A 22120-nucleotide genomic window follows, 5' to 3' on the forward strand; every position below is an offset into this window, starting at 1 on the left:
TGCCTATTAAGCCACGCCCTCTGACGCCAAGCCAGCTGGAACTGCATTCCTGTGCATTTTGGCTCAAAAAAACCCCACCCTGCCTTGGAGCTGATTAGAAGAAGATGGTGATGGTGATGATGATATTGGATTTATATCCAGCCCTATACTGTGAATCTCTAGAGTGGTCACAATCTCCTTCCCCCCTCCCCCACAACAGACACCCTGTGAGATGGGTGGGGCTGAGAGAGCTCTTGCAGCAGCTGCCCTTTCAAGGACAACTCCTACAAGAGCTGTGGCTGACCCAAGGCCATTCCAGCAGCTGTAAGTGGAGGAGTGGGGAATCAAACCCGGTTCTCCCAGATAAGAGTCCAAGCACTTCACCACTACACCAAACTGGCTCTCAAGTAGATCAAGAGACCAAGAGAGAAAGTGAACCAAGTGAGAAAGACACTTTTGTTTCATGTCACCTGTTATGATATCTGGAGGGAATTAGGAAGGGAATTGAAAACATATCAGCCAGTATCATAATGCCCCTGTAAAAAGTCGAGAAAAGGGCAACTAGAATGATTAAAGGGTTGGAACACTTTCCCTATGAAGAAAGGTTAAAACGCTTGGGGCTCTTTAGCTTGGAGAAACGTCGACTGCGGGATGACATGATAGAGGTTTACAAGATTATGCATGGGATGGAGAAAGTATAGAAAGAAGGACTTTTCTCCCTTTCTCACAATACAAGAACTCAAGGGCAGTCAATGAAATTGCTGAGCAGTCAGGTTAAAATGGATAAAAGGAAGTACCGTATTTTTTGCACCATAAGACGCACTTTCCCCCCCAAAAAAAGTGGGGGGGGGAGTGTGTGCGTCTTATGGAGCAAAGGAAATGTACGTACCTTCCTCCGGGGGGGGGGCGATCCGCTGCCTCCGTCCTGGCGCTTCCCCGCGCCTGCCTGCCTGGCTCCAGCTCTGACGCTTACAGCAAGCGCCAGGATCGCTCCCTCCACCCTCCAATGCCAGCGCTTGCTTTAAGCATCAGCGCTGAAGCCATGGAAACAGGCAGGGAGAAAGCACGCCGCCCCCTCCACAGCCGGCGCTCGCGAAGCGCTGGGTTTGCGGACAGGATGGGTGCTTCCTCTGTGCCTGTCTTCCTGGCTTCAGCTGCTGCTTATAGCAAGCGCTGGGATCGGAGGGCGGAGGGAGCGATCCTGGCGTTTGCTGTAAGCATCAGCTGAAGCAAGGCAGGCAGGCGCGGGGAAAGCACGCCGCCCCCTCCACAAACCCAGCGCTTCACGAGCGCCAGCTGTGGAGGGGGCGGCGTGCTTTCTCCGTGCCTAGCTGGGAGACAAGCGGCGAGATTGCTCCCTCCGCCCCCATCGCAAACCCAGGTGTTCGCAGGGAGTGATCTCGCCGCTTGTCTCCCAGCCAGGCACGCAAGCGCGGGGGAAGCACGCCGGCGCCTGCGTGCCTGGCTGGGAGACAAGCGGCGAGATCGCTCCCTGCAAAGTGCTGGGTTTGCGGTGGGGGCGGAGGGAGCGAAAAATACGGTACTTCTTCACCCAAAGGGCGATTAACATGTGGAATTCACTGCCACTGGAGGTGGTGGCGGCTACAAGCATAGCCAGCTTCAAGAGGGAGTTAGATAAAAATATGGAGCAGAGGTCCATCAGTGGCTATTAGCCACAGTGTGTATATATGTGTGTGTGTGTGTGTGTGTGTATATATATATATATACATACACGTATATAATTTTTTTGGCCACTGTGTGACACAGAGTGTTGGACTGGTGTTGGACTTGTCTCCCAGCCAAGCACCTGCGTCTAATGGTCCGGAGCGTCCAATGGACCGAAAAATACGGTACTTCTTCACCCAAAGGGTGATTAACATGTGGAATTCACTGCCACTGGAGGTGGTGGTGCTACAAGCCTAGACAGCTTCAAGAGGGAGTTAGATAAAAATATGGAGCAGAGGTCCATCAGTGGCTATTAGCCACAGTGTGTATATAAGTGTGTGTGTGTGTTTGTGTGTGTGTATATATATATATATATACACACACACACATACACGTATATAATTTTTTTGGCCACTGTGTGACACAGAGTGTTGGACTGGATGGGCCATTGGCCTGATCCAACATGGCTTCTCTTATGTTCTTATGTGACACAGACTGTTGGACTGGATGGGCCATTGGCCTGATCCAACATGGCTTCTCTTATGTTCTTATGTGACACAGAGGGTTGGACTGGATGGGCCACTGGCCTGATCCAACATGGCTTCTCTTCTGTTCTTATGTGACACAGAGGGTTGGGCTGGATGGGCCACTGGCCTGATCCAACATGGCTTCTCTTCTGTTCTTATGTGACACAGAGGGTTGGACTGGATGGGCCATTGGCCGGATCCAACATGGCTTCTCTTATGTTCTTATGTGACACAGAGGGTTGGACTGGATGGGCCACTGGCCTGATCCAACACGGCTTCTCTTCTGTTCTTATGTGACACAGAGGGTTGGACTGGATGGGCCATTGGCCGGATCCAACATGGCTTCTCTTATGTGACACAGAGTGTTGGACTGGATGAGCCTTTGCAGGCACCAAAGTGTTGATGGGTACCACCTTAGGGAGCCCTGCGTTAAACCCTTGAGCATCTTCTTAAAATAGTAATATAGCCTGAGAATGATTCTGGATGAGATTATGAACACGACATACCACAAATCAAGATTACCATTAGGGTTTTTTGGGGGGTGGGAGGGGGGGTTTGAGGAAGATTTCAAGGTTGCCGTAAAAGCTGTTTGCAGTTCTCCAAGTGGGCGATGCATCATCTTAACAGCACTTGTTCCTGCAAGACTGAAGCACCCCGTTTTAATAACAAGGTGAAAGATGGAGCCGTAATAGCTTTTGCTTAGAATGAAAGGCCCTCAGGGGGATGAGAGGATAATGGACAGTCATTAAAGTGGCTTGGCGATTTGAATGATGGGATGCACCAGTGGGGCTTTTCTCCCCAAATTTAATGGAGAAATATAATGCTGTGGTGGAGTTTCCAAGTTGATCCCATCCCAGTTCTGAACTGCACTTACCATTTTACCACTTCTGACGTAATAATATAATCAGGGGAGTTGAAATGGTGCTCCGTCTCACTGATGGCCAAATTGATTTTTGAAAACTCATTCTCTGCCAGATGACTTGCATCCCCACGAAACCATAAAACATGTCTGTATCTTCGTCTTCTGCACATGGAGCCAAAATACGTATTACTCCCCCATCCACACACCCTCCGTACTGGGATGTTTGATTAATATAGCAGAGTTTTAAGAACATAAGAGAAGCCATGCTGGATCAGGCCAATGGCCCATCCAGTCCAACACTCTATGTCACATAAGGACATAAGCGAAGCCATGTTGGATCAGGCCAATGGCCCATCCAGTCCAACACTCTGTGTCACATAAGGACATAAGAGAAGCCACGTTGGATCAGGCCAATGGCCCATCCAGTCCAACACTCTGTGTCACATAAGGACATAAGAGAAGCCATGTTGGATCAGGCCAATGGCCCATCCAGTCCAACACTCTGTGTCACATAAGGACATAAGAGAAGCCATGTTGGATCAGGCCAATGGCCCATCCAGTCCAACACTCTGTGTCACATAAGGACATAAGAGAAGCCATGTTGGATCAGGACAATGGCCCATCCAGTCCAACACTCTGTGTCACATAAGAACATAAGAGAAGCCATGTTGGATCAGGCCAATCGCCCATCCAGTCCAACACTCTGTGTCACATAAGAACACAAGAGAAGCCATGTTGGATCAGGCCAGTGGCCCATCCAGCCCAACACTCTGTGTCACATAAGAGCATAAGAGAAGCCATGTTGGATCAGGCCAATGGCCCATCCAGTCCAACACTCTGTGTTACATAAGAACAGAAGAGAAGCCATGTTGGATCAGGCCAATGGCCCATCCAGTCCAACACTCTGTGTCACATAAGAACACAAGAGAAGCCATGTTGGATCAGGCCAGTGGCCCATCCAGCCCAACACTCTGTGTCACATAAGAGCATAAGAGAAGCCATGTTGGATCAGGCCAATGGCCCATCCAGTCCAATACTCTGTGTTACATAAGAACAGAAGAGAAGCCATGTTGGATCAGGCCAATGGCCCATCCAGTCCAACACTCTGTGTCACATAAGGACATAAGAGAAGCCATGTTGGATCAGGCCAATGGCCCATCCAGTCCAACACTCTGTGTCACATAAGGACATAAGAGAAGCCATGTTGGATCAGGCCAATGGCCCATCCAGTCCAACACTCTGTGTCACATAAGGACATAAGAGAAGCCATGTTGGATCAGGCCAATGGCCCATCCAGTCCAACACTCTGTGTCACATAAGGACATAAGAGAAGCCATGTTGGATCAGGACAATGGCCCATCCAGTCCAACACTCTGTGTCACATAAGAACATAAGAGAAGCCATGTTGGACCAGGCCAATCGCCCATCCAGTCCAACACTCTGTGTCACATAAGAACACAAGAGAAGCCATGTTGGATCAGGCCAGTGGCCCATCCAGCCCAACACTCTGTGTCACATAAGAGCATAAGAGAAGCCATGTTGGATCAGGCCAATGGCCCATCCAGTCCAACACTCTGTGTTACATAAGAACACAAGAGAAGCCATGTTGGATCAGGCCAGTGGCCCATCCAGCCCAACACTCTGTGTCACATAAGAGAAGCCATGTTGGATCAGGCCAATGGCCCATCCAGTCCAACACTCTGTGTTACATAAGAACAGAAGAGAAGCCATGTTGGATCAGGCCAATGGCCCATCCAGTCCAACACTCTGTATCACATAAGGACATAAGAGAAGCCATGTTGGATCAGGACAATGGCCCATCCAGTCCAACACTCTGTGTCACATAAGGACATAAGAGAAACCATGTTGGATCAGGCCAATGGCCCATCCAGTCCAACACTCTGTGTCACACAGAGGTCAAATAAGCAGGTGCCATCAGGAGGTCCATCAGTGGGGCCAGGACACTAGAAGTCAGTGGGGCCAGGACACTGTTGCCCCTCCCAAGCACCAAGAATACAGAGCATCACTTCCCCCAGAGAGAGTTCCAACAATACGCTGTGGCTAATAGCCACTGATGGACCTCTGCTCCAGATGTTTCTCCAATCCCGTCTTGAAGCTGACTGTGCTTGTAGCCACCGCCACCTCCTGTGGCAGGGAATTCCACGTTTTGCCCAGGCATAGAAGCATGATACAGAATGCAGTAAATACATTTCTCAAAAAGTGTATTGCAAGAAAGATAAACTTAGATAGTTTCAGGTAGATCCAGTTCACATTCAGGCTGCAGTGAAAAGAAGGGAAGGTAGCTCAGGGGTGGCCAAACGGAGGCTCGGGAGCCACATGTGTGTTCTTTACACATATTGTGTGGCTCTCTAAGCTGAGAAAGTTAAAGTTGCTTTCTTTCCACCTCTCCTTCTCTTCTCCCTCTCCCATCTATTTGCTTTGCTTTCCTTCCTTCCTTCCTTCCTTCCTTCCTTCCTTCCTTCCTTCCTTCCTCTGATGTTCATGTATTGTGGCTCTCAAACATCTGACATTGCTTCTCTTATGTTCTTTTTTTTCCTCTCCCAGATGGAGATTTCAATACAATACTCCTGGCGGGGAGGCGGGAGGGTGTTTCTATTCTGCGCACCACCAATGTGATCATCATTAGGGTTTTCCGTTAATGCCTCTTCTCAAAATGATCGCTTGCTGATTGTGTCAAAATCACCCTTCCCCTTTCCTTTTTTTTAAACCCTCTCTTTTTTGGTCTTTTTTAGCTAGAACTGAAGCCCCAAGGGAGAATGCTAATGAATGCAAGATACTTCCTGGAAACCAGTGGCAAGTAACACTATTGTAGATTTCTCTATTTGACATGATTTCTGGAGACTCCACCCTTCCCCATCTCACTGGCTTAGACTGGGCCAGACACATCCATTTAAAGAGCATAAAATCAATCCAGATTGTGAAGGGCTTTTACAGTAAGAGTGGCTCAGCCATGAGATTGGCTGCCAACAGAGGGGGTGAGCTACTTTTCCTTGGCAGACTTCAAGCAGTGGCTGGACAAACACTTGTCTGGAATGGTCTAGGCCATGGGTGGCCAAATTGGTTAATGTAAGAGCCACACTGAAGAAACATCAGATGTTTGAGAGCCGCAAGACGTGAACGTCAGACGTTGGAGAGCCACAGGAGAAGGAAGGAAGGAGGGAAGGAAGGAAGGAAGGAAGGAAGGAAGGAAGGAAGGAAGGAAGGAAGGAAGGAAGGAAGGAAGGAAGGAAGGAAGGAAGGAAGGAAGGAAGGAAGGAAGGAAGGAAGGAAGGAAAATAGTTGAGAGGGAGGGAGGGGGAGGTAGAGAGAAAGCAACTTTAACCTTAAATGCGTTTTCCAAGCTGGCTGGATTGGCTTGAATAAGTGATTTAAAGAGACAAATGCCTTCTCCTATCCAGCTGACAGAGTGTTGGGGGCTTTGAGATCCAAACAAATCTATGTGAAAGAGCCGGAAGGAAGGAAGGAAGGAAGGAAGGAAGGAAGGAAGGAAGGAAGGAAGGAAGGAAGGAAGGAAGGAAGGAAGGATGGATATTGGGAGGGAGGAGAGGGGGAAAGAAGCGACTCCAGATGCATCCTCCAAGCCACCAGCCGGCTCAGCTTGGAGAAGTGATTTAAAGAGAGAAATGCCTTCTCCAAGCCGGCTGACAGGGTGATGGGGGCTTCAGGACCCACACAATATATGGGGAGGGACTGTGGCTCAGTGGTAGAGCATCTGCTTGGTAAGCAGAAGGTCCCAGGTTCAATCCCCGGCATCTCCAACTAAAAAGAGTCCAGACAAGTAGGTGTGAAAAGCCTCAGCTTGAGACCCTGGAGAGCCACTGCCAGTCTGAGTAGAAAAGACTGACTTTGATGGACCGAGGGTCTGATTCAGTAGAAGGCAGCTTCGTATGTTAAAGAGCCACATGTGGCTCCTGAGTCAGTTTGGCTACCCCTGCACTGGGCTATAGGATTGCCAGCTCTGGATTGGGAACTACCTGGAGACTTGGGGGGGGCGATGCCATAGAGTCCACCCTCCAAAGCAGCCATTTTCTTCAGGGAAATTGGCCGTCTGGAGATGGATTGTAATAGTGGGAGATCTCCAGGTGCCACCTGGAAGTTGGCAACCCAAAGCAGGGGGTGGACTAGATGACCTGTATGACCCCTGTCATGATTCTCTGATTCTAATTAATCGCTGTTCTATGAAAAGATACCCCGGTCTTCAAAGATGAACATCGTAGCGCAAAGTGCTCTAAGACCAACTCAAACGCTGCTAACAGACAGGCATTTAGGGGCGGATTGGAGGCATCCCTAATTGGTACGGCTCAAAAAGAGCCATCCCGAAGGCTCCACACCAGGGGTGGCCAAACTTGCTTAATGTAAGAGCCACACAGAATAAACAGCAGATGTTTGAAAGCCGGATGTTGGAAGGAAGGAAGGAAGGAAGGAAGGAAGGAAGGAAGGAAGGAAGGAAGGAAGGAAGGAAGGAAGGAAGGAAGGAAGGAAGGAAGGAAGGAAGGAAGGAAGGAAGGAAGGAAGGAAAATAGATGGGAGGTAGGGAGAGGTAGAACGAAAGCAACCTTAACTTTAAGTGTATCCTCCAAGCCACCAGCTGGTTTGGCTTGGAGAAGTGATTTGAAGAGAGAAATGCCTTCTCCAAGCTGGCTGACAGGGCAGTGGGGGCTTCAAGAGCCACACACTATGTGTAAAAGAGCCACGTGTGACTCCCGAGCCTCAGTTTGGCCATCCCTGCTCCACACACACCCCAGCAAGGCAATCCTATCCCGTCTGCGAGGCGTCTTAGTGCGATCAGATGGCCGGGGGCGCCTCAGAAGCCTGACCACTCTCCCCCCCCCCCCTCCAATGAGTTAAGCGCTCATGCACTCAAGTGCTCCAGGCAGTTTTAAATTTAAAAAAAAACAGAAGTTGCATGGGGTGGCTTGGCGGGTTTGCACTGCCAAGGCGCCTCACTTCAGACGCCGGCATCCAGACGCCGAGGAGGTGACTGGCGTGCGGCTCAAATATTTGCTACTGCTTCGACAGTGGTGGCTTTTTGAGCCGCTCTGAGGACGCCGGAGGACGGGGTGAGTACGGGATGGGGGCAGGTGGCAGATGTTAGCGTTTGTAAGGAATTTTGGGGTCAGTTTCCAAGGCATCTCTAAGTCGGCCCAAATTGCCGATCTGTTATCACCCAAAGAATGGCATTATAGTATAATATTAATGAGCATTTATATGAATATGTTGATGTAGGCTTTCACGGCTGGAGTTCATTAGTTGTTTTAGATTTTCCAGGCTGTATGGCATTGTGAGACCTGACATTTCACCAGCAACTGTGACCGGCACCCTCAGAGGTATAACACAGAAGGCTAGAACCTCCTCAGGAAAGCTTCTTCATTAGCATGTCACAGCCTGGGAAACTTCTACAAGATAATGACTTAGCTCTACCCCACCTTCCTGAGTAGATATACATTACCTGCCTACCATCTTCTTCTCACTTTGACACAAAAAAGATGGTAAGCAGGTAATTTATATCTACTCAGGAAGGCGGGGTAGGGCTGAGTCATTATCTTATAGGAGTTTCCCAGGCTGTGACATGCTAATGAAGGAGCTTTCCTGAGAAGGTTCTTGTGCATATGAATTGGCTGTTGAAATTCTAATCTTATCTGTAGTGCTGTTGTAAGACATAGAGCCTTTTGTGTTTTTTCAGGCTAGCCATTGAAATACATAAACATAAACACAATTTCCAACAGGAACGAAGAGAGTTTAAAAATGAATAGGGTATGGTTTCCAGTCCTGAAAAACACAAACTGAGAGCCAGTTTGGTGTAGTGGTTAAGTGCGCAGACTCTTATCTGGAAGAACCGGGTTTGATTCCCCACTCCTCCACTTGTACCTGCTGAAATGGCCCTTGGTTAGCCATGGCTATCGCAGGAGTTATTCTTGAAAGGGCAGCTGCTGTGAGAGCCCTCTCAGCCCCACCCACCTCACAGGGTGTCTGTTGTTGGGGGAGAAGATATAGGAGATTGTAAGCCGCTATGAGACTCTGAGATTCAGAGTATAGGGCAGGATATAAATCCAATATCTTCTTCTTCTTCTGCATCTTACAACAGCATCACAGATAAGATTTAATCCATGTGTGAGGGCACTTGTATAAGTAACCCATGACAAAAAGTGAAACAAAACAGGGAACCAAAGCAAAGGCAAGCTGCAGGAGGCAAGCTAAAATGAAAATTTTCGAGCGAGAAGCCAATGGGGGATGCAAGGGTTAATGATTCCTTCCTTCTGTCTTCCCATATCCCATCTTTGAAGCTGCATTTGCAAAAGAAAAGGAAAACTGTGGTGTTTATTTGAATCTTGAAACTCTGATCTTAGGATTTTCTGCATGCAACAAACGTTGTGTGAGAGGCAATGGCTCAGTGGCTGAGCATCTGCTTGGCATGCAGAAGGTCCCAGGTTCAATCCCCATCATCTCCATTTCAAAGGATCAGGCAGGAGGTGATGGGAAAGACCTCTGCCTGAAGACACTGGAGAGCCACTGCTGGTCTGAGTAGATAATACTGACTGGGGTGTACCAAGGGACTGGATTGGCTAGAAGGCAGCTTCATGCATGTGCTCTGCTTCGCAGCTGTGGCCAACTCCACTTTGGTATGCCACATTTTTCATTTCATTTTCATTTCATTTGATTTATATCCCGCCCTACCCCACCGAGGCGGGCTCAGGGCGGCTCACAGCACAATAATTCTAACAATAGGGTTTAAAAAATTAAAATACAGTAATAATTTACATAATTAAAACAGCCAGTATATCAATGTATCCGTCAATACATAAAAGCAACTGGGCAAGAAAACAACCCACTTCCATTCCATTTAGGGGAGGGACGGTGGCTCAGTGGTAGAGCATCTGCTTGGGAAGCAGAAGGTCCCAGGTTCAATCCCTGGCATCTCCAAAAAAGGGTCCAGGCAAATAGGTGTGAAAAACCTCAGCTTGAGGCCCTGGAGAGCCGCTGCTAGTCTGAGAAGACAATACTGACTTTGATGGACCAAGGGTCTGATTCAGTAGAAGACAGCTTCATATGTTCATTGTCTGGACCAGCGTTTCCCATTTTCAGGGTTGCAACCCGGCACTGGGTCACATATGTCTCAATACCGGGTCACAAGGCATCCCCTGGACTTCCCTCCCCATTTAAACATGCCGGCTGGGGAGGGGGGAGGCAGATAGCCTGCCTTTGCAGTCTCCCTGCGATGCGAGGAGACGGCAAAGGCAACCCCCGGGCTTCCCTCCCCATTTAAACACCCCAGCAGGGTGTTTACAAGGGGAGGGAGGCAGATAGCCTGCCTTTGCAGTCTCCCTGCAAGGTGGGAAGATGGCAAAGGCAGCCCCCAGCTTCCCTCCCCATGTAAACACCCTGATGGCTCCACCCCCAAAGTCTCCTGGCTCCACCCCCAAATTTTAGTGAGCCATGAAGAAGTGTAAAAATAACCGCGCCATGTGGGGGAAAGTTTGGGAAACCCTGGTCTGGACAAAGGTTTGGGGGGTGGGTTAGATTGCCATGTCTGACTCGGGACGTCGGGGGTGGAGCCAGGAGTCTTTGGGGGTGGAGCCAGGAGCAAGGGTGTGACAAGCAGGATTGAACTCCAAAGGGAATTCTGGCCATCACATTTAAAGGGACCGCACACCTTTTAAATGCGTTCCCTCCATTTGGAAAGAATGAAGAATAGGGGCACCTTCTTTTGGGGCTCATAGAATTGGACCTTCTGTTCCAATCTTTTTGAAACTTGGGAGGTGTTTTGAGGAGAGGCAACGGATGCTGTGATGAAAATTTGCTGCCTCTATCTCAAAAAACAGGCCCCGCAGAGTCCCAGATACCCATAAGTCAGTTCTCCATTATACTCTATGGGAATCGGTCTCAAAAGAGTATAATGGGGCTCCCAACAGACATTTTCCTCCCCGCCCTCACTTTCTGATAACCCTGAAGTGGGGGGAGGGCCTCCAAACCGGGGGATCCCCTGCCCCCAGCTGGGGATTGACAACTCTCGGATGGGTAGCTTTAAAAAAATGAGACTGAATCAGGAAATCCGGAAAAACACGGTCTCATGAAGTAGCATGTCCCACTGTTGTAATTTGAACACAGGCCTCAGATTCAGCAATTCACAGGAGTGCAGCTCCTGAACCTTTCTGAGGGTTCCCTCTCCTCCTCCCCACTTACTACCTTGTCCATGGAATAGGAGGTGCAGCTGCATAACGATCCCTGGATTAGGAGAGCGGGCAGCCAGCCAACCACCAGGGCTTTGCCACACCCCCAGCGGCCATCATTAACCCCTGGAGAAGCCCGTGCCACCCTTTCTCCACTTCTTATGTGATTTTGGGCAGAGGGTGGCTTGCTGGCCTTTTGACTAGAGGGGACAGCCAAGGAGACCCCAGGCGAGCGAGGCCTGCTTGGGTGGTCTGGATCTCTAGCCAGCCCAAGCAGGCCTCGCTCACCCGGGGCTCTCCTTTCTTGCATTGGGTTTCTTTTGGCTGGGGGGGGGATATGCTAATAAGTTATGCTCATGAGCTCCACCACCTATTTTTTCTACAAAACAATCCCTGCATCTGACGTTCATGTCTTGCGGCTTTCAGACACCTGGCATTTATTCTGTGCGGCTCTTACGTGAAGCAAGTTTTGCCACCCCCGGTATATTCCGACAAGAGCTTATACCACCTAGACTATCTGAAGATATTACTCAGCCCCGAGACATTTGTAGGAAGTGTGCCTGTCAATTTTTGCCACTTGGGTGGCACCACTTTTTGAGCCAATTTAAATAGTGTTATTTTGGTTTCAGCTCTGGCCGCAGGATTTCTTCATCAAGCCCTGACTTCCCTCTCTTTGTCTTCTCCTCAGACGCTCCCAAATTCATTGACTGCGAGAAGGAAGGGTTTTTCTCTCTGCACCAGCGCCGAGGGGCCATCAAGCAAGCCAAAGATCCACAACGTCAAGTGTCACGAGTTCACCGCCACCTTCTTCCACAACCCACGTTCTGCTCAGTCTGTCATGAGTTTGTCTGGTAAGGCCTTTGGGGGGGTTTTCCCTCAGCCTATGGTCTGTGCGCCTGGATCAGGCTAGCCAGATCTTGTCAAATCTTGGAAGCTAAGCAGGGTCGACCCTGGTTAGGATTTGGATGGGAGACCACATAAAGAACATAAGAGGAGCCATTTGGATCGGGCCAATGGCTCATCCAGTTCAACACTCTGTGTCACACAGTGGCTAAAACTCAGGTGCCATCAGGAGGTCTACCACAGGGCCATAGGAACATAAGAGAAGCCATGTTGGATCAGACCAGTGGCCCATTCAGTCCAACACTCTGTGTCACACAGTGGCCAGAACCCAGATGCCTTCAGGAGGTCCACTAGTGGGGCCATAAGAACATAAAAGAAGCCATGTTGGATCAGGCCAGTGGCCCATCCAGTCCAACACTGTGTGTCACACAGTGGCCAAAACCCAGGTGCCATCAGGAGGTCCGTCAGTGGGGCCAGGACACTAGAAGCCCTTCCACTGTTGCCCCTCCCAAGCACCAAGAATACAGAGCATTATTTGTCCCAGACAAAGAGTTCCAACAATATGCTGTGGCTAATAGCCACTGATGGACCTCTGCTCTAGATGTTTATCCAGTCCCCTCTTGAAGCTGGCTATGCTTGTAGCCGCCGCCACCTCCTGTGGCAGTGAATTCCACGTGTTAATCACCCTTTGGGTGAAGAAGGACTTCCTTTTATCCATTCTAACCCAACTGCTCAGCAATTTCATTGAGACCGATTTTGCACTCACCTTATGCCGCTCTCACGTTTGTCTTCTCAGTGTGGCTTCCTTCCGATTTCCCACTATCTGCTCCAGGGCTGCAGCAAGCATCAGCGTTTTCACGCAGCAAACAGAAACTAATTTTTAGCAGTTTCTGTTTGCTGCACAAAAACTCCAATGCTTGCTGCAGCCCCAGGGCAGATAGTGGGATATCGGAAGGAAGCCACGCTGAGAAGACAAACGTGAGAGCGGCGTAAGGTGAGTGCAAAATCGGTCTGAATGTCCACAAGTTCTTGTATTGTGAGAAATGGAGAAAAGGACTTCTTTCTGTACCTTCTCTAATCTGTGCATAATCTTGTAAACATCTATCATGTCACCATCAGGGCTTTTTTGTAGCAGGAACTCCTTTGCATATTAGGCCATGCCCCCTGATGCAGCCAATCCTCCTGGAGCTTACAGTAGGTCCTGTAAGAAGAGCCCTGTAAGCTCTTGGAGGATTGGCTACATCACGGGGTTGTGGCTTAATATGCAAAGGAGTTCCTGCTACAAAATAAAAGTCCTGGAGACTGCAAGGAAGTCCAGGGTTGCTACTCAGAGGAAGACAATGGCAAGCCCCCTCTGCTTGTCTCTTGCCTTAAAAACATTATGGGGTTGAGATGTCAGCTGCAACTCGACTGCATTTACCTCCGCCACAGTCTGTGCGGAAAGTGGTGGCGGCTAAAAGCATAGACAACCTCAAGGAAGGACTGGATCAACATCTAGAGCAGAGGTCCATCAGTGGCTCTTAGTCATATGCTATAGATGGAACACTCTTTCTGGGGCAGGGATGCTTTGTGTTCTTGATTCTTGGGGAGCCACAATAAGAGGGCTTAGGTTTTGGCCCCGCTGGTAGACTCCCTGATGGCACCTGAGCTTTGGTCGTCATGTGACACAGTGTGCTGGACTGGATGGGCCATCGGCCTGATCCAGCATGGCTTCTCTTGTGTTCTTATGTCTGGGGCAGTGATGCTCTGAATTCATGGTGCTTGAGGGCAAGAGTGGGAGGGCTTCTGGAGTTCTGGCCCTGCTGGTGGACCTCCTGATGGCACCTGGATTTTGACCACTCTGTGACTTGGATGGGCCATTGGCCTGATCCAGCATGGCTTCTCTTATGTTCTTATGGCCTGGCTGGTGGACCTCCTGATGGCACCTGGGTTTTGGCCACTGTATGACACAGAGTGTTGGACTGGATCGACCATTGGCCTGATCCATCATGGCTTCCCATGTGCTCTTATGGCTGGGGCAGTGATGCTCTGTATTCTTGGTGCTTGAGGGCAAGAGCAGGAGGGCTTCTGGAGTTCTGGCCCTGCTGGTGGACCTCCTGATGGCACCTGGATTTTGACCACTGTGTGACATGGATGGGCCGTTAGCCTGATCCTACATGGCTTTTCTTCTGTTCTTATTATGTTACAGGAGGGACAAAACCAAAGAAATTTTCCACTTTGTGGATAGTGGTTGGAGTATTTTGGACCCTAATGCTAACATGTTGTGCTACTTTGCTTAAAGCTTAATTTTCATTCCTCTTAAATATATATGACTGGCAAAACCTGTAACTCCTCTTCCTCCCTCTTTTTTTCCCCAGGGGTCTTAACAAGCAAGGCTACCAATGCAGGCGTAAGTTTTCTTTATATGATATACTTTGTAAAAGTATAAATGCTAAAGTGGCCATTTTCTCCAGGGGAACTGATCTCAATAATCTGGAAATCAATTGTAATAGAGGGAGATCCCCAGGTGCTACCTGGAGGTTGGCAACCGTGTGAGAGTCAAAGAAGGGAGCTTTGAGTCTTTTTTAAAAACAATTTTATTGATAACATATGGTAACAATTTCCGTTAATAACTTCTTTTCATCTATCCCATATGCTTCTTTCTAATCACCCCTCCCCCCGTTGCTTGACCCCCGCCAGTGTTATTTACTCAAAATACTAACATTGAAAGGTACCCTTAATTCCTAAGAACTAAAATTAATATTCTTCTTTCTTCTAAAGTTTAATCATTATTAAAAATTGTCCAAAGTCCTTTTACTTTCCACTCATCTTCTACATAACTTCTAAATTTTTTCCACTTCCTTTTAAAATCTTCTAAATCAGTCTCTTAAAGTTCTTGTTAATTTGTCCATCTCACTCCATGTCATCACTTTTACAATCCTATCCCATTTTTCTGGTATTTTTTCTTGCTTCCATAACTACGCATACAGTGTCCTAGCAGCTGAAAGCAAGTACCAAATTATAGTTCTATCTTCTTTTGGAAATTTTTCCATTTGTAATCCCAACAGAAAAGTCTCTGCAGCTTTGAGTCTTAAAAGCTTATTCCCACCCCACACCCCCACCCCAAAAAAATCTCATTGCTGTCTAAGGTGCTCCTGGACCCAAATCTAGATTTTCTCCACAGGAATTGATCTTTGCAGTTCAATCAGTTGTCATTCTGGGACCACTGCAGCCCCCAGCTGGAGATTGGCAACCCTAAAAGTTGCTTTTGGAGCCCTCCCCCCCTCCATTTAGACTTTCACTCATGCAAGAAAGGAGCATGGCTTTTATTTGTCTTGTACAGGGCTTTTTTTGTAGCAGGAACTCCTTTGCGTATTAGGCCACACCTCCCTGATATAGCCAATCCTCCAAGAGCTTACGGGGCTCTTAGTACAGGGCCTACTGTAAGCTTCAGGAGGATTGGCTACATCAGGGGTGTGTGGCCTAATATGCAAAGGAGCTCCTGCTAGAATTCCACCCCTATTTACAGAGCTCTTAGCACAGGGCCTACTGTGGGGGTCAGTTCTAACAACTTGTCTTGACTGTGAATCTGCTACTCATTCAATAAAGCCTAATTTTACATATATCAAAGCGGCTGAGTTCATGAGAACCGCACGGAACTTAACAGCCAAGGCCTTTCTCTCTTTCCCCAGAATGCAATGCTGCTATCCACAAAAAGTGCATCGATAAAGTGATTGCAAAGTGTACAGGGTCGGCGATCAACAGCAGAGAAACCATGGTGAGTATGCGTGTGGTGCAAATCCTCAGACATCCTAGGAGGCAGCTGATCCATACTGCGTTATTAATGAATTCATTCAAACGTTTTAGATCCCTCCTTTGCTTGTGGTTCAAAGGTGGCTTAAAATAATAGCTAAAACCGTTTCCAGTAAAACTTACGCACGGGCTCTCTTCCTTGCAGTTCCACAAGGAGAGGTTTAAGATCGACATGCCCCACCGCTTTAAAGTCTACAATTACAAGAGCCCGACCTTCTGCGACCACTGCGGCACGCTGCTCTGGGGCCTCGCCAGGCAGGGCTTGAAATGCGACGGTGAGTCAGTTGAGGGGCTGAGCGGGGCTCTTAGGGGCTGCAGAGTGAGCTTTCGTCTCCATCCCTGCAGAAACAGCACAATCCTGAGTTTCTCCTTCTGTTGTGTGTGTAGGGTTGCCAAGTCCAATACAAGAAATATCTGGGGACTTTGGGGGTGGAGCCAGGAGGTTTTGGGGGTGGATCCAGGAGACTTTGGGGGTGGAGCCAGGAGCAAGGGTTGGACAAGCATAACTGAACTCCAAAAGGAGTTCTGGTCATCACATTGAAAGGAACCACACACCTTTTTGAATGCCTTCCCTCCATTGGAAACAATGGATAGGGGCACCTTCTTTGGGGGCTCATAGTACTGGACTCCCCAGTGTACTCTTTTTGAAACTTGGAGGGTGTTTTGAGGAGAAGCACTGGATGCTATGTTAAAAATTTGGTGTCTCTACCTAAAACACAGCCCCGCCCCCCGAGCCCCAGATATCCACAGATCAATTCTCCATTATACCTATGGTAGTCAATCTCCATAGGGTATAATGGAGTGTCCAGCAGACATTTCCTTCCCCCCCCCCCACTGCCTCTGATAGCCCTGAAGCGGGGAGAGGGCCTCCAAACCTGGGGATCCCCTGCCCCCACCTGGGAATTGGCAACCCTAGGTGTGCATGTATGCCTTGCTTTCTCCTTCCTTTCTCTCTCTCCTCCTTAGGAATTAGGAAGGGAACTGAAAACAAATCAGCCAGTATCATAATGCCCCTGTATAAATCGATGGTGCGGTCTCATTTGGAATACTGTGTACAATTTATTTATTATTTATTTTATTTATTAATTTCATTTATATCCGCCCTCCCCCACCTTGGCAGGCTCAGGGCGGCTAACAGCATTCCATAAAAACATACAGTAATAAAAACCTTAGATTTACAATAAGACATTAAAACATTAAATTAAAACCAATCCAATAAATACAGTTATACTGCGGTGTAGATCTTTAGACCGCATTGGCGGATCCTTGATTACCGTCACTTTTGGTCACCGCACCTCAAAAAGGATATTATAGCATTGGAAAAAGTCCAGAAAAGGGCAACTAGAATGATTAAAGGGTTGGAACACTTTCCCTATGAAGAAAGGTTAAAACGCTTGGGGCTCTTTAGAATGGAGAAACATCGACTGCGGGGTGACATGATAGAGGTTTACAAGATTATGCATGGGATGGAGAAAGATAAAGAAGTACTTTTCTCCCTTTCTCACAATACAAAACTTGTGGGCATTCAATGAAATTGCTGAACAGTCAGGTTAAAATGGATAAAAGGAAGTCCTTCTTCACCCAAAGGGTGATTAACATGTGGAATTCACTGCCACAGGAGGTGGTGGTGGCTACAAGCATAGCCAGCTTCAAGAGGGTGTTAGATAAAAATATGGAGCTGAGGTCCATCATTGGCTATTAGCCACAGGATATTACTGGAACTGTCTGGGGCAGTGATGCTCTGTATTCTTGGTGCTGGTGGGGGGGCAAAGTGGAAGGGCTTCTAGACCCACTTGTGAACCTCCTGATGGCACTTGGGTTTTTTTTCTTTTTGGCCACTGTGTGACACAGAGTGTCGGACTGGATGGGCCATTGGCCTGATCCAACATGGCTTCTCTTATGTTCTTCTGTGACACAGAGTGTTGGACTGGATGGGCCATTGGCCTGATCCAACATGGCTTCTCTTCTGTTCTTATGTGACACAGAGTGTCCGACTGGATGGGCCACTGGCCTGATCCAACATGGCTTCTCTTCTGTTCTTATGTTCCTTGAGGATCAGGCCTGCAGCTTCTGTTGCCAGTTGGGTTTCCAGCTGTGAGCTGGGAAATACCTGGAGATTTTGGGGATGAATCCTGAGGAGGGCATAGGTTGGGGAGGAGCGGGACTTCAATGGTGTATAATGCCATAGAGCATGAGTGTCAAACGTGTGGCCCGGGGGCCAATCAGGCTCCCAGAAGGGCTTCTATCAGGCCCCTGAGTAACTGGTTGTCGTCTGCTTCCTTCTCCCTCCCTTGCTTCCTTTTACATCACAGCTTACGTTGTCAGGCTTGCTCAATCGCACAGGAGCTACAGAGCAAAGCCTCTGTTTTCTCCACTGGCTGAGGCTCCTCCCTTGGGGAAAAAGGAGGGAGGGACAGCTTGCTTTGGTAGGCTGTCTTGATCACACTGAGCCAAGCCTCGCTTCCTTCTATTGGCTGAGGCTCCTCCCCCTCCTCGTCCCCTGGGGAAGGAAGGAAAGAGCCAGAGCTTCCTTTGCCCAGTTCCCTGGATCCCTTGGGAGAGATACAAAGAAAGCACCTTTAAGACCAGCGAGTGCTAATGTTTTAATCATGTTTTATCTTCAGGTTTTAAAAAAATAATCTTTAATTGTGTTTGTCTGTGTCCTTTATAAATTTTACACCTCTGCTACCTGGCATTACATTTTATGACACACACGGCCTGGCCGGGCAAGGTCTCGTTTATGCCAGATTCGGCTCTCATAGCAAATGGATTCGACACCCCTGCCATAGAGTCCACTTTCCAAAGTGGCTATTTTCTCCAAGGGGAAAACTAAGCGCAGACAGGTGTTGGTTCTTACCTTTAAGGCAGTGCCGGATTGAACCGTGTGGAGGCCCTTAGGCAGTCAAATTCATGGGGGGCCCCTTGCAAATTATCTCAGAGTTGGTGTGTCCCGCCCTGTTGCCCACGGCCCCCGCTGCAGCCTGCAGGCCCCTTCTCAAAAGCCCCTTTGACAAAGCTGCGGGGGAGAGGCAGAGAGAGGCAAACTTGGCAACAACGACGCCAGCAGCCGCATCAGGCAAGCTGGGCAAAGAGCGGGTCAGTTGCTGGCTGCTCATGCAGGCTCTGAGGCTGCAGCAGGGGGGAAGCGGGGGGGAGCTGGCCTAGGGCCCCTAAAGGCTTGTGGCCCATAGGCCAGTGCCTACTTGGCCTAATTGTTAATCCGGCCCTGCTTTAAGGCCCTTTACAGCCTGGGGCCTGCATATCTTTGAGACCGCCTCTCCCCATATGAGCCTCCCCCCCCCCCAGACACTGCGGTCAGCTGCACAACCTCTTCTTGTGATCCCTGGGCCTAAGGACGCCTGACTGGCTTCTACAAGGGCCAGGGCCTTTTCGGTGCGGGCCCCTACCTGGTGGAATAAGCTCCCACTGGAGATCCGGGTTCTGCCGGGCCTGCAAGATGGAGCTCTTCCATCAGGCTATTACTTGATCCAGCAGGCATCCTATGAAGCCATCGCTCCCCCAGCATCCAGCACCTGACCATCAAGATACACAAGCTATGTTGAAAGCTTCCAGACTACATGATGTTGTGTGATTTGTTTAGGGTTGCCAAGTCCAATTCAAGAAATATCTGGGGACTTTGGGGGTGAAGCCAGGAGACATTAGGGGTGGAGCCAAGATCAAGGCTGTGACAAGCATAATTGAACTCCAAAGAGAGTTCTGGCCATCACATTTAAAGGGACGGCACACCTTTTCAATGCCTTCCTTCCATAGGAAATAATGAAGGATAGGGGCACCTTCTTTTGGGGCTCATAGAATTGGACCCCCTGGTCCAATCTTTTTGAAACTTGGGAGGTATTTTGGGGAGAGGCACTAGATGCTATACTGAAGATTTGGTGCCTCTACCTCAAAAAAACAGGCCCCCCCAGAGCCCCCCCAGAGCCCCAGATACCCACGGATCAATTCTCCATTATTTTCTATGGGAATAAATCTCCCTAGGGAATAATAGAGTTCCCAGCAGACGTTTCCCTCCCCTCCCCCCGCTTTCTGATGACCCTGAAGCAGGGGGAGGGCCTCCAAACCAGGGGGGATCCCCTGCTCCCACCTGGGGATTGGCAACCCTAGATCTGTTGTACTGACTACTGTTCTCGAAGCTGATCGATATTTTTGTCGTGGTGATGTTTTGAAATTGTTCGTTTTAATGTTGTTTTAATGTTGTAAGCCGCCCTGAGCCCGCTTGCGGGATAGGGCGGGGTATAAATTGAAATATTAAATTAAAATTAAAAAGGTCAAGGTCAAGGTAGTCCCCCGTGCAGGCACCAGTCGTTTTCGACTCTGGGATGATGTTGCTTTCAGAACGTTTTCCCGGCAGACTTTTTACGGGGTGGTTTGCCATTGCCTTCCCCAGTCCTCTACGCTTTCCCCCCCAGCAAGCGGGGGACTTATTTTACGGACCTCGGAAGGATGGAAGGCTGAGTCAACCTGGAGCCGGCTACCTGAACCAGCTTTCGCAGGGATCGAACTCAGGTTGTGAGCAGAGGGCTCCGACTGCAGTACTGCAGCTTTACCACTCTGCGCCACTCGGGGGCTCTTAAATTAAAATTACCTGGTGGCATATAGTTGAACCCCCTGACTCGGTGTCTTCTTTGCAGCCTGCGCCATGAACGTCCACCACAAGTGCCAAACCAAAGTGGCAAACCTTTGTGGCGTCAACCAGAAGCTCATGGCCGAAGCCTTGGCATTGATCGAGAGCGCTCAGCAGGTGGGCAAGCGATACAGATCTACGGCTATCAAAGATTTCAGGTTCTCACGGCTGGCAACATCATTAGGGTTTGTAGAATCTTTCGGGCTCAAGTGCCATGTTCTACCGGAGAAAGTTTTCCTTCCAGACGTTTCGTTCTCAGCTGCGGAGAACATCCTCAGTGGCGTTGCAGCCGGAGCAGGCGCTCTGACCTTCTTGGCTGCTGTGCATTGAGTGGGGCCAGGGCTGCTGGAGAGCTGCTATTTGTAGGCTGGAGGGGGTGTGATGAAATAGCAGCCTACAAATAGCAGGATGTTCTCCGCAGCTGAGAACGAAACGTCTGGAAGGAAAACTTTCTCCGGTAGAACACGGCACTTGAGCCCGAAAGATTCTACAAACCCTAAAGATCTTAGGCTGTTTGGCGGGAGGGACTAGGGGAGACTGTCTGATCGTGGGGAACGACTCTGGAAAAATGGGATCGGCGGGTGACTCCCTCACTCCAGGGGAACTGATCTGTGTAGTCTGGAGTTGAGCTGTAATTCGGGGGGGAAACCCAGGTCACTAATTCTGCCTCTGAAATGTCTCGTTGCCTGGGTCAACTGGAGAGCCAGTTTGGTGTAGTGGTTAAGTGTGCAGACTCTTATCTGGGAGAACCGGGTTTGATTCCCCCACTCCTCCACTTGCACCTGCTGACATGGCCTTGGGTCAGCCATAGCTCTGGCAGAGGTTGTCCTTGAAAGGGCAGCTGCTGTGAGAGCCCTCTCCAGCCCCACCCACCTCACAGGGTGTCTGTTGTGGGGGAGGAAGGTAAAGGAGATTGTGAGCCGCTCTGAGGCTCTTTGGAGTGGAGGGCGGGATATAAATCCAATATCTTCATCTACCTCACAGGGTGTCTGTTGGGGGGGGGGGGGAGGTAAAGGAGATTGTGAGCCACTCTGAGACTCTTTGAAGTGGAGGGCGGGATATAAATCCAATATCTTCATCTACCTCACAGGGTGTCTGTTGGGGGGCGGGGGGAAGGTAAAGGGGATTGTGAGACACTCTGAGATTCTTTGGAGTGGAGGGTGGGATATAAATCCAATATCTTCATCTACCTCACAGGGTGTCTGTTGTGGGGGAGGGAAGGTAATGGAGATTGTGAGCCACTCTGAGACTGTTTGGAGTGGAGGGCGGGATATAAATCCAATATCTTCATCTACCTCACAGGGTGTCTGTTGTGGGGGGGGGGAGGTAAAGGAGATTGTGAGCCGCTCTGAGACTCTTCGGAGTGGAGGGAGGGATATAAATCCAATATCTTCATCTACCTCACAGGGTGTCCGTTATGGGGGAGGAAGGTAAAGGAGATTGTAAGCCAGCTCTGAGACTCTTCGGAGTGGAGGGAGGGATATAAATCCAATATCTTCATCTACCTCACAGGGTGTCTGTTGTGGGGGAGGGAAGGTAATGGAGATTGTGAGCCACTCTGAGACTGTTTGGAGTGGAGGGCGGGATATAAATCCAATATCTTCATCTACCTCACAGGGTG

General features: G+C 49.2%; 1 protein-coding gene across 1 annotated transcript in view; it reads left to right on the forward strand.

Moving 5' to 3' along the window:
* The window catches only part of PRKCQ (protein kinase C theta), a 65042-nt gene that overhangs the window by 13901 nt on the left and 29021 nt on the right, over window positions 1-22120 (forward strand). Inside the window, 8 exon segments of the mRNA XM_060245975.1 lie at window positions 5787-5847; window positions 11911-11987; window positions 11989-12028; window positions 12031-12073; window positions 14423-14454; window positions 15737-15822; window positions 16003-16132; window positions 20507-20616. Coding sequence (XP_060101958.1) covers window positions 5787-5847; window positions 11911-11987; window positions 11989-12028; window positions 12031-12073; window positions 14423-14454; window positions 15737-15822; window positions 16003-16132; window positions 20507-20616 — 579 coding nt within the window.

The sequence above is a fragment of the Heteronotia binoei genome, chromosome 8 (assembly GCF_032191835.1).
Source record: "Heteronotia binoei isolate CCM8104 ecotype False Entrance Well chromosome 8, APGP_CSIRO_Hbin_v1, whole genome shotgun sequence".
Classification (NCBI taxonomy): domain Eukaryota; kingdom Metazoa; phylum Chordata; class Lepidosauria; order Squamata; family Gekkonidae; genus Heteronotia; species Heteronotia binoei.